At 38.3% G+C, this 12,613-nt stretch overlaps 1 protein-coding gene across 4 annotated transcripts in view; it reads right to left on the bottom strand.

Annotated features, from left to right (window-relative positions):
• The window catches only part of ATAD2B (ATPase family AAA domain containing 2B), a 215,152-nt gene that overhangs the window by 141,063 nt on the left and 61,476 nt on the right, over window positions 1-12,613 (bottom strand). For all 4 annotated transcript variants that reach the window (XR_013345548.1, XM_077812465.1, XM_077812463.1 and 1 more), the window contains exons 13-15: window positions 7,206-7,294; window positions 6,663-6,822; window positions 3,296-3,386 (exon numbers count right to left, since the gene is read on the bottom strand). Coding sequence is in view for 3 of the 4 variants with exons in the window: in XM_077812465.1 (XP_077668591.1) it covers window positions 3,296-3,386; window positions 6,663-6,822; window positions 7,206-7,294 (340 nt within the window). In the remaining variant the exon portion in view is untranslated. The remainder of the gene's footprint in view (window positions 1-3,295; window positions 3,387-6,662; window positions 6,823-7,205; window positions 7,295-12,613) is intronic.

Here is a 12,613-nt window from a genome sequence, read left to right as displayed (position 1 = left end):
AAAACTAAATTTTAATGCATTTCCTTCTGCTTTTTAAAAATCAAAGAGATAATTCTGAATTTGGGGAGGGCATAATGCACTGGCTTTCTTTGTGATAGAACAAAACTAAAGTAGTCCATTCTGTGCTCCCTACCACCACCAGATAGTGCCAAACAAGAGACTTTTTTTTTTTTCTTTTTTTTAAAAAAAGCACAACTTTCAGTGAGAAGCACAGTAAGGAAGCAGGCTCCCATACAGCCTACTATAAAACATGCATCAGACTTTTACAGAAACTAGCTAGTCATCTTTCCTGTTTTTTCTCTTGGGAACGGATTTCTCCACAAACTCTCTCCTCTCCAAAGCCCTCCCCAAAAATCAGTTGTAACTATTTCTACGACAAGAAAAAGGTAGGATCTTCTTGCCAAATTAGGTCAAGATTTTGGCCTAACATCATCATAAGAGCATCATGGTCCAAATTCTGTGGCACACTGCACAGGAAGCATGCCAGCCCAGAACTCAGTATAAGGTTGAAATGAAAGATACCACCATAGCTTTCTCACAACAGTGTGGTGAAAAAAACCCAAGGAGTCATCTCTCTTCATCACTGTATTAAGATGGGAGAGAAAGAATGAATTGGTAACAAATTACCTCTTTTTCTTGTAAGTTGCTTAATTATAATGAACATGAAACAGAATATTTCTAAAAACTGTCTTGACTCAGTGATGTATTTCTTTAAAATCCTTTTTTAGTATTATTTTCATGGCCTACCTAGGTTTTGAAAGGATTTACCTGATTAACAGACAGTGGATGGAAGAGTTCACAGCTTTGCTGTTGCTAATATGGTTTGTTTTCTAAAAGGTTGAGTTAACAAGATAACTGAGTACCCATTTACCTAAAAGGTAAATATTCAAAACAAAAATATGTACAAGAAATGGGCACAAGTCACAAACTTCAGGCTGGTTTGCCCCCATCTCTCACACACACTTATCTGCAGGAAGACCATACTTTTTTCCTGTGCTCACGGCTTTTTCAGCTTCCCATCTTGTGGCCACTCTGGGAATTTAAAATTCCCACTAAGACTCCAAAGGTCTGGTCTTTTACACCACTTCAGTGCTCCCCTTAGCTGCTGCATCCTATTAATCCCACATGCATCCCATGGTTTAATATTGCAGTTCTCAAACCACTCAAAGAGGTTTTTTCAACTATTTAACAAACCCAGACACAAAAATCTCCAAATGGCACACGTCATTTTTAAGACATCAACTCATGAAATCCAGGGCAGTTGTGACAAAAATCCAGCCTTATCAAACAACCTGCTATTGCCCTACAAGTCCTGGTTGTATTTGTCTTATTTTTTTAATAATTAAATAAGCCCAGTCATTTTTTAAAAAAAGTTGTGTGGGAAGTATACATCAACAAGCAAGGTATCCACTCTCATGACTGCTTCTCAGTAGAGGTCAGTTATATTTGTAGCATTTCAGTAGTTTTCTTCATTAAGATTCAGTTATTTGTAGGTGTTGCCATGTTCGCTAAACAGGGTAAAGGTAAAATCATGCTGTACCAAAAGCCTGTTGACTCTAGACTGGGTGGCGGTGGTTCGTTTGTTTTTTTTAAAACTTTGTCCACTCAAGAGGAACAAGAGCAGATTAATAGCTACTGCATCGGTGTGAAAAGGGGACCAAGAGGTAGGTTTGCATGGCTCCAATGAATCTGGAAAGCCTGAATAAAAGGTTAGATGTTTGAGACATCATGAACAAAAATGATGAGGCAATCTCAGGGCAGGTGAGACAAACTAGCCTTATTCTGACTGGTGGAGACACTTTTTATGGTAGACACAAGGTTCTGATCTTGGAAATGCTAGAAGACATTAAAGTCCAAGATACAGAAAGGAGAAACGCAAGTGCACAATATTAGAATGGTGCAAGAACCAGTGACACCAGATTCTGGGGATATTTCTTGTTCTGGAAAATTAACAAATTTTCCCCCAGAACCAACTGATTTTACTTGAGCACCAGGAATGTCTTGGAGTAAAACCTACAAAAGACTGTCCTTGTAGTCTGAACATCTTAAAATATGTAATTGTATTCTCATGGTGGACAGAAATATGGTGAACTTTCAAAGGACCAAAACTGGATTTTCTCCCAGATATCCTCCCTCTCCCATTAAGTGGCACCAGGCCTTTGAAAAAGTCAAGCAGAATTTACATTAAATGGGTTTGGCACATGCTGTCTTATACCCGGCAAAGCTTAAATTGGAGTTTGCTGGATAGTTATATTTTCTCCTCACCAGAAGATGTTGAGGTCTTTGTGGATCAAAAGCGGAGAGATGCTGCTTCGGAGATGGTTGTCCCTGTGGATGAAGAGGATAATTCGGATGTACAGTAGCTGACTGAATGGACTGATGCTCAATTTAAAGTTCTTATTTCTTTGATGATGGAGCCCAATGAACAGTTATCTGAGATTATCCTTGTTCTGAGAACTTCAATGCTTGCCCAAGCAGGTGGTTGACAAAGGATGTATCTTTATATGACAAATCGTTGTGAGGAGGTTGTGGTGTGTATTTTAAGGTTATTCCCCGTTAAAAATCTCACTACATGAATATTTGTTTTTATTTCTGTCCTGCTTTTAAGCAGCTGGCTTGAACAACCATCCTCCCATTCAGTACAGCAGGTCTCTGAGTGCTCCAATGGTATATTTAAGATATTCATGTTGCTTGAGTCTATAGGACAGAACGTTTTTTGCCCTGTGCCTGCCACATGGGTATATTATGCACTAGTAGACTCTGGGGGGATAATCTTAGCTTTAGGACCAGTGGCTAGTTTGTGAGTCTTTGTCTGAAGAGAGCATGGCAGAGATTCAGTAAAAACTACTGAAATTTATTTTTGTCCACATAAGGCAGTAAAACTGTGCCAACAAATCTCATCTGTAAAGTTTTCAAAGGAATCTTTACCTAAAGATTCTGCTTCCCAGGTGCTTTTATTTTTGTCAGCACTAGTCCTACAAAAGGACATTGGAGGTTACGTCAGGAAAACATTATCTACTGCATTATTACCTTCAAACTGTTATTGAGTGTTTATTCTGTATATTAATCCCTCTGATACAATCATGCCTGATTTTTCTGATTACAAATAAGGGTTGTAGAAAGTATAAAAGTTTGAATAAAAATAAAATTGAAAAATAAATTAAAAAAACAAAGCATCTGACACATGTTCAGAACTTCAGAAGCAAGTGTTCAACATACTTTACAAGCTTTAAGAAAATGTTTTATAGAAAGAAAAGGCATCTAAAAGTGATAACACTAATATGGTACCACTCACCAACACATTTTTCAGCTAGCTCCCCCAAGAAAGGATCTGACAGTTTGGGGTTCCAGTCCCTGGTATGAATTTGTAAAATGTGCTTTCTTGCCTGATAAAGAAGTAAGTATTTCAGCATTAGTAAGCAAAATCAGCAGTCAACCAGTCAACAATAAATCAACATATTTCAAGCACTTAGGTCATATATTCAAGAGTCATTAATTATCCTAATTGTGTCAATACAATGTCACAAGAACATGTAGAAGGGTACAACACAAATTCTCAGGAGGAAAGGAAAAGTTCTGTGACATAGGAAATACCTGTGTGTGCTGACTCTTTTAGTGGCGACCACTATACTTCCAATTAAGATTTTCTGCCATTATAAAACGCCTCAGTACTTAATCTTTTACAATATGTGACAGGGTCGGGCCAGATGGCTATAGGAGTGATAGAAGGCAGATATATTAGCCCCAGGTTAAGTAGGTCCCTTTTCCTTGGGTAAGGTAACAGGGAAGGTTCCAGAACAATCGGGAACTTTCTGGAAACTTAAGGCAGATAGGCTGATTAGAACACCTGCAGCCAATCAAGAAGCTGCTAGAATCAATTAAGGCAGGTTAATCAGGGCACCTGGGTTTAAAAAAGAGCTCACTTCAGTTTGTGGCATGCGTGTGAGGAGTTGGGAGCAAGAAGCTTACAGTGAGAAGGCATACTACTAGAAGACTGAGAAATACAAGCAATATCAGACATCAGGAGGAAGGTTCTGAGGCGAGAAAATCTGCCAATAAGCGAAGGACCCACGAAGGCAGAGGAGGAACTTTGTCACAAAAGATAGTTTATTATTACAGAAAAATTCCATGAGTATTACACGAAACCAATCTAATAGATTCAAACTTGATTTTAACAGCCTACACATTAAATCCAATATCAAAGATATATTAATGCAACATGTGATTGAGATTACATGAAACCAATCTAATAGATTCAAACTTGATTTTAACAGCCTACACATTAAATCCAATATCAAAAGATACATTAATGCAACATGTGGTTGAGAATATAAAATACTCGAACTAAGAAGCGTAAAAATATGTCCACACTGCAATTACAACAACTCCTGTTTTGTACATGTGCAATTTTCATTATGATGCAGACAGCTAAATGTATTTCTTCACATAACTATATATATATATATATATATATATATATATATATATATATAGTTATCTATTTATATCATCATAGCACTCAGAAGCCTCAATATGGATTGGGGCTTCACTGGGCTAGGCATTGTACAAACCCATACAAAGATGAAGTCCTTTCGCCACACAGCTTACAGTGTAATGTGATCAAATTACAACTGCAGTAGGAACCCTTCTGAATTTCCTGGAGTGTGTGCTTAAATTCACAGTTATAATGTTGCATAAATGTCAATTTTTTTATACATTTCCTTTTTTAAAAAAAGATAAGCGCTGATACACAAACACAGTATTTATTTATTTCACTATTCAGTATTATTACATTCCAGACATGCAGAATTTCAATATATCTGTAGGCCTGGAGATTTGCAGCTAGGTTTACTGAAATGACTTTAAAGTAATTTGCAAATAACGAAATGGTTTTCTGTACTTCAACATGTGATGGATGCCCCCACTAACTAAGTGAAGAGGGGCTTTCAAAACTTAATTCACCAATGCTTACCTTTTTTACTCGAGTCCCCAAAAGTCATGAGTCAACAGCTCCACTATGATGCCCCTCACTCAGAGCAGAACTACCAAAGAGCTTCAGTGGAGAATGAAGCCAGCCCAGAGAAGGATCAGTTAAGGTCTCCAATTTTTCACTTCTAAAAATACATTGCATGGCTTTGGAAAAGTGGGGCATGGGGCTTTATCCTGTCCCTTTTCTGGGCCAGCTCCACACTTCAGTGAGATTATAGTAGCTATGATGTCACAGCACAGAGCACACTGACTAGGGCAGTGGTTTTCAACCAGGGGTAGGTGTACCTCTGGGGGTATTCAGAGGTCTTCCAGTGGTACAACTAATCTAGATAGTTGTCTAGTTTTACAACAGGCTACATAAAAAGCACTAGTGAAGTCAGTAAAACTAAAATTTCATATGACTTGTTTATACTGCTCTAAATATTATACACTAAAATGTAAGTACAATATTTATATTCCAGTTGATTTTATAATTATATAGTAAAATGAGAAAGTAAACAATTTTTCAGTAAGTGTGCTGTGACACTTTTGTATTTTTATGTTTGATTTTATAAGCAAGTAGTTTTTAAGTGAGGTGAAACTTGTGGATACGCAAGACAAATCAGACTCCTGAAAGGGGTACAATAGTCTGGAAACGTTGAGAGCCACTAGACTAGGCCAGACTATGAGCTGGCAAACAGACTTCAAGGGACTTAAAAGAAAAAGGGGGAAGTGGCTAGCAGTTTTTGCACTGAGGAATCCTCTTTGTTTAGCTAGTGGGCATTTCTATTTTTCCAATTTGATTCTATTTGGAAACTGTGTCTTAGAATGGTTTAGTAAAATATTAAACACTTGTGTGTAAGAGCCCCAGAGGAGCAACAGAGACAGTTTTAAAAATCCCTCACTACTAGCAAACTGTAACACAATTACTTGCTTTTGCAGATTTCAAGAATTCTGAGCTTTGCATCCAGTTCCATGCTACTTCTGTCAAAATGGACGAAACCATAACCATAATAGAATCAGAAAATTAGTCAAGTGTTAATATTTGCACAGTACTTTGAAGATATAACACTGTGCAAATTGCTATGTATTATCAACTTGCTAAATTCTCAAAATGTTTTATTTTGTGATGAAATTTCTCATGTTTACTCTCAGATGAAAGTTGACACTTCCAGTGAGGAGTCTGAGGTAGAGGAAGATTTGTACTTTGTTGCTATGGTTTGCCTGGAGACAGTCTTCCACAAACCTGAGACAACAGGAAAGAGGGTCTACTCAGTTTGCTGTTATAGATTGTTTTGGAGAAATGTCAACAAATTTAGCTGAGCTGTTTGAGTTGTGAGAGTAAAGGAAAAAAATATATATGTCCTATCTGAGCGCCATTAAAATGCCTTTTTTTGCTTGAATGACTTTTAAAACATTTTTTAAACTTTAAATGTACTATAAACTGAGTTTTTCAAAGAGGGTAAGTGCCTTTGAGATGTCTAAAGAATTCTAGTTTCCAAATTAAAAATAAATAATAAATAAAAACCACACTAAAAGAAAAAAAAAAAAAGACTAGCAATGAACAAATTATTACCATTTTGAAAACATACCAAATGCTATTTGATAGAGATCTGTATTGAATATGTGGATCTTCAGAGATACCAACTTACTTCACTCTAGAAATGTTTACATTATCCCTTTGTAACTTTTACCTTTTGATCAGGCAAGTTGAAAAGAAATTCCCTGTCAAAACGACCAGGTCTCCTGAGTGCAGGGTCTATAGATTCAAGTCTGTTTGTAGCACCAATTACGACAATTTCTCCTCTATTATCCAGTCCATCCATGAGGGCAAGTAGGGTAGACACTATAGAGCTAGAAGAAAGTTTTCAAAAACAATTTTTTGTAAATATCATCAAGGTCTCCTACATAACTTAGACAGCCCTGATGGCCTATTAAGTTAGGCCAGCCTTCTTAGGCTGCCCTATGGGTCATAGCATTATCCAGTATTGCTGCTGACAGGGTTTGCAAGGTGGTCTTGAAAAGGCATTGCAGGGGCAGGAGTAATCATTCCTTAGTCATAAAATGAGCTTTTAGTGACCCTTTACACCATATTGGCTCTTTCACTTGGTGTAAAAGTGCCAGAGAAGAGGCAAGGATCTAACCCAAGAAATAATCCAAATTAAGCTTTTAAAAAAGCTACTTTACATTTACCAAAATAAAAACATAATCCACAGTATTATATTAAAATCCATTACCTGTGAATCTGGTCTTGTCTACTAGAACGAACTGGGGCCAAACCATCTATTTCATCAAAGAAGATTATAGAGGGTCTCATCAAGTATGCCTGGTGTACAGAAACAGGAATGGATATTAGCTGTTAATTCAAATTCCTTCTGCAATGGAGTAAAAACAAATTCTCTTCACTATGTGCTGGTATCAATTCCACAGGCTGTACATTAAAAGCTTGCACTGGGATGCTTTTTCAAACCCAGTCCTGAGAATAAATCTGAAGTTTAACAACTAAGTTGTAATATTAAAACAAAGCAAAAAAAGTTAGACTGTATTTTCCTTTAACTAAGGAAGATAGCACCAGTGCCACAGTGCACTCTCGAACAATCCCAAAGAGGGTGGCACTGATTCATAATGTGAAAATCCTGTCTTTAGATGACTGAATTCTCAATGCCTGGAGCAATGCAGATCACATTTTTTAATTGTTTTAAATGTTTATTTTTTATTTTTTTGTTTTGTTTTTTAGAACATAAAATTGCAGTAAATACCCATAACAAAGAAAAAGGTATAATACTGAGGTAAAATATCAGAACAATGAAATCAAGGGACAAAGAAGCACAGGAGAAAAAAATGGCATTGTGGGATTAAACTACATTCTTGTAAAACAAGAATATGACCCTCAGATACATTCACTTAACTTGTGATATACATTTCTTCCTCTCATACAAAGCTGTTTCTGTTAATGTTGTAACCCATTTTCTTACGCTGGATTCTGAGCCTCAATTCCAGTATCTCAATTACTCTTGCAATCATAATATTTATTTAACCTATACTAGACACTCTAGATTACTCTTCTATTACTTTATAGGTGTAATAAACACAATCAGTTTCTTGTCATGCTTTACTTAGTTGCTGTGTTTGTAGATGCTCCTTATGATTTTACAAATCTAAAGATATAAAAACAAGTTCAGAAATGGGCATTTTATGTCCAGGAATGTGGCCTTTTCTCCCTAAGAAAATAAGTAAACGGAATAATTTTTGTTTTGCTTTACAGCCAGCCTTTAAGTAAAGAAAGGGTACTTTTGACTTTTTTTCTTCAAATAGTCGAACATTTCTAAAATATATACTTATAGACTCCACTTGAGCAAGAGTATTTCCAACATAGTTACCTGACAGTTAAACATTACATTTAAAAAAAAAAACCCAAAAAACAGAATTCAGAGAGAAAATTCAAAGCAAGAAAAAAAGCATTGGGGTTTAGATTTATTATGAACTGGGAAAACTTTTGGGATGGGGGAGCCTATATAGGAAGGATGGGCTCCACCTAAACCAAAGTGGATCCAGACTGCTGGCACTTAACATTAAAAAGGTTGCAGAGAAGTTTTTAAACTAAGAGATGGGGGAAAGCAGATTGCTGCAGAGGCGCATGTGGATCGGACAGATACTTCTCTTAGAGGAGAGTCTATTGGTAGAGATTCTCTAGGTTTTATAGTCAGGAGAAGAGGATGGAAGAGGATAAAGGATAGGCCAGATTAGATGAGAAACATTCACACAAGGAATCTGACACATCAGAAAAGGGCAGACAAATAAACAGTGACAAGTTTTTAAAGTGCTTGTGTTCAAATGCTAGGAGTCTAAATAATAAGATGGGTGAACTAGAGTGCCTTGTGTTAAAGGAGGATATGGATATAATAGTATCACAGAAACCTGGTGGAGTGAGGACAATCAATGGAACACAATCATTTCAGGGTACAAAATATATCGGAAGGATAGAACAGGTCGTGCAAGGGAAAGGGGGGCACTATATGTGAAAGAAAATGTAGATCAAATGAAATTAAAACCTTAAATAAATCCACATGTTCCATAGAATCTCTATGGATACTGTGGCAGAGCTCCGACCTTGTCCCCGTGGGTCCTGCGCTTCCAGGCAGTTTATGCTAGCTTCAGAGGCTCACTGCAACCCTCCATGTAACCCTTCTCTTTCTAGGGCCAGGGATACAGTCTACTGAGCCCTTTTCATCGTAAGCCAGCAAGGAGGTTGGTGAGATAACTCCCACAGTCTCTGTTGCTCCTACGGCCTCATACCAAAACAGTTTAGCCTCCTGTCCTGATAGGGATCTGTTTTCCCCGCCCAGGAGGTGTTTCTGTAGTGGTGGGTTGGGGGGAACCCGGGCCTGCCCTCTATTCCAAGTTCCGGCCCAGGGACCTTAATGGTAGCAGCTGTTGGCAGCCAACCTTTCACTGCCAGAGTTGCTACATTTCCCTGGGCTACTTCCCCACAGCTCTCCTGCTTCTCCCTTCTTCACCCTTACCAATGACTTGAGGGTGTCTTCATTAACCAGCCGTTCAGCCGCACTTCCTCTCCTCTGGCTCCCTGGCTCTCCTCTGCCTGACTGGGAGTGAGCCCTTTTATAGTATTAGAGGGGCCTTAATTAGAGTCGGGTGGTCACATTAGCTTAATGGCCTCACCTAACTCTTTGCAGGTTAATTGGAGTCAGGTGTTCTCATTAGCCTGGATCAGCTCCTGCTCTGGTCAGCCAGGGAACAGAAAACTTAATTCAATGGCCAGTATATCTGCCTTCTGCTACTCTGCTGTACCCAACTGGCCTGGGTCTATCACAACAGTAATTCCATGCTCAAATAAGAATATAACAGTAGGGATCTATTATTGACCACCTGACCAGGACAGTGATAGTGATGACAATGAAATGCTAAGGGAGATTAGAGAGGCTATCAAAATAAAGAACTCAATAATAGTGGGGGATTTCAATTATCCCCATATTGACCGGGCACATGTCACCTGAGGACGAAATGCAGAGACAAAATTTCTCGATACTTTAAATGACTGCTTCTTGGAGCAGCTGGTACAGGAACCCACAAGGCAACTCTCGATCTAGTCCTGCGTGGAGTGCAGGATCTGGCCCAAGAGGTAACTATAACAGGACCGCTTGGAAATAGTGACCATAACAACATAACATTTCACATTCCTGTGGTGGGAAGAACACCTCAACAGCCCATCATTGTAGCATTTAATTTCAGAAAGGGGAACTATGCAAAAATGAGGAGGTTATTTAAACAGAAATTAAAAGGTACGTGACTAGAGTGAAATCCCTGCAAGCTCCATGGACTCTTTTCAAAGACACCATAATAGAGGCTCAACTTAAATGTATACCCCAAATTAAAAAACATAGTAAAAGAACTGAAAAAGAGCCACCGTAGCTTAACAACCATGTAAAAGAAGCAGTGAGAGATAAAAAGGCATCTTCTAAAAAGTAGAAGTCAAATCCTAGTGAGGTAAATAAAAAGGAGCATAAACACTGCCAAATTAAATGTAAAAATGTCATAAGAAAAGCCAAAAAGGAGTTTGAAGAACAGCTAGTCAAAAAGTCAAAAGGTAATAACAAAATGTTTTTTAAGTACATCAGAAGCAGGAAGCCTGCTAAATAACCAGTGGGGCCCCTGGACGATCGGGATACAAAAGAAGCACTTAGACGATAAAGTCATCTCAGAGAAACTAAATGAATTCTTTGCTTCAGTTTTCACGGCTGAGGATGTTAGGGAGATTCCCAAACCCAAGCGTCTTTTGTAGGTGACAAATCTGAGGAATTGTCACAGATTGAAGTGTCACTAGAGGAGGTTTTGGAATTAATTGAGAAACTTAACAGTAACAAGTCACTGGGACTAGATGGCATTCACTCAAGAGTTCTGAAAGAACTCAAATGTGAAATTGCGGAACTATTAACTATGGTTTGTAACCTGTCCTTTAAATCAGCTTCTCTACCCAATGACTGGAAGATAGCTAACGTAACGCCAATATTTAAGGAGGGCTCTAGAGGTGATCCTGGCAATTACAGACCGGCAAGTCTAACATCAGTACCGGGCAAATTAGTTGAAACAATAGTAAAGAATAAAATTGTCAGACACATAGAAGAATGTAAATTGTTGCGCAAAAGTCAACATGGCTTCTGTAAAGGGAGATCATGTCTTACTAATCTATTAGAGTTCTTTGAGGGGGGGTCAACAAACATGTGGACAAGGGGGATCCAGTGGACATAGTGTACTTAGATTTCCAGAAAGCCTTTGACAAGGTCCCTCACCAAAGGCTCTTTTGTAAATTAAGTTGTCATGGGATCCCTTCATGGATTGAGAAGAAGTGGTTAAAGACAGGGAACAAAGGGCAGGAATAAATGGTAAATTTTCAGAATGGAGAGGGGTAACTAGTGGCGTTCTCCAAGGGTCAGTCCTAGGACGTATCCTATTCAACTTATTCATAAATGATCTGGAGAAAGGGGTAAACACTGAGGTGGCAAAGTTTGTAGCTGATACTAAACTGCTCAAGATAGTTAAGACCAAAGCAGACTGTGAAGAACTTCAAAAAGATCTCACACAACTAAGTGATTGAGGAACAAAATGGCAAATGAAATTTAATGGGGATAAATGTAAAGTAATGCACATTGAGAAAAATAACCCTAACTATACATACAATATGATGGGGGCTAATTTAGCTACAACTAATCAGGAGAAAGATCTTGGAGTCATCGTGGATAGTTCTCTGAAGACATCCACGCAGTGTGCAGCGGCAGTCAAAAAAGCAGATGGGATGTTAGGAATCATTTAAAAAGAGATAGAGAATAAGACGGAGAATATCTTATTGCCCTTAAATAAATCCATGGTATGCCCACATCTTGAATACTACATACAGATGTGGTCCCCTCATCTCAAAAAAAGATATACTGTCTTTAGAAAAGGTTCAGAAAAGGGCAACTAAAATGATTAGGGGTTTGGAACGGGTCCCATATGAGGAGAGATTAAAGAGGCTAGGACTTTTCAGCTTGGAAAAGAGGAGACTAAGGGGGGATATGACAGAGGTATATAAAATCATGAGTCGTGTGGAGAAAGTGAATAAGGAAAAGTTATTTACTTGTTCCCATAATATAAGAACTAGTGGCCACCAATGAAATAATAGGCAGCAGGTTTAAAACAAATAAAAGGAAGTTCTTTTTCACACAGCACACAGTCAACCTGTGGAACTCCTTGCCTGAGGAGGTTGTGAAGGCTAGGACTATAACAGGGTTTAAAAGAGAACTGGAAAAATTCATGGAGGTTAAGTACATTAATGGCTATTAGCCAGGATGGGTAAGGAATGGTGTCCCTCGCCTCTGTTTGTCAGAGGATGGAGATGGATGGCAGGAGAGAGATCACTTGATCTTTACCTGTTAGGTTCACTCCCTCTGGGGCACCTGGCATTGGCCACTGTCGGTAGACATGATACTGGGCTGGATGGACCTTTGGTCTGACCCAGTATGGCCATTCTTATGTTCATTGTTTTTGCCTTTAATGCTCTTCTATGAGTCATGAAGACAGCCTCCACAATTTGGTTTTCTGCTTGTGTTTTATATTAGAAATACAGGGTGGAATTTTCAAAAGCCCTCAG

Source organism: Eretmochelys imbricata, chromosome 3, assembly GCF_965152235.1.
Source record: "Eretmochelys imbricata isolate rEreImb1 chromosome 3, rEreImb1.hap1, whole genome shotgun sequence".
NCBI classification, from domain to species: domain Eukaryota; kingdom Metazoa; phylum Chordata; order Testudines; family Cheloniidae; genus Eretmochelys; species Eretmochelys imbricata.
The sequence above is the reverse complement of the archived record's forward strand: the minus strand, read 5'-3'. Positions and strand labels throughout refer to the sequence as shown.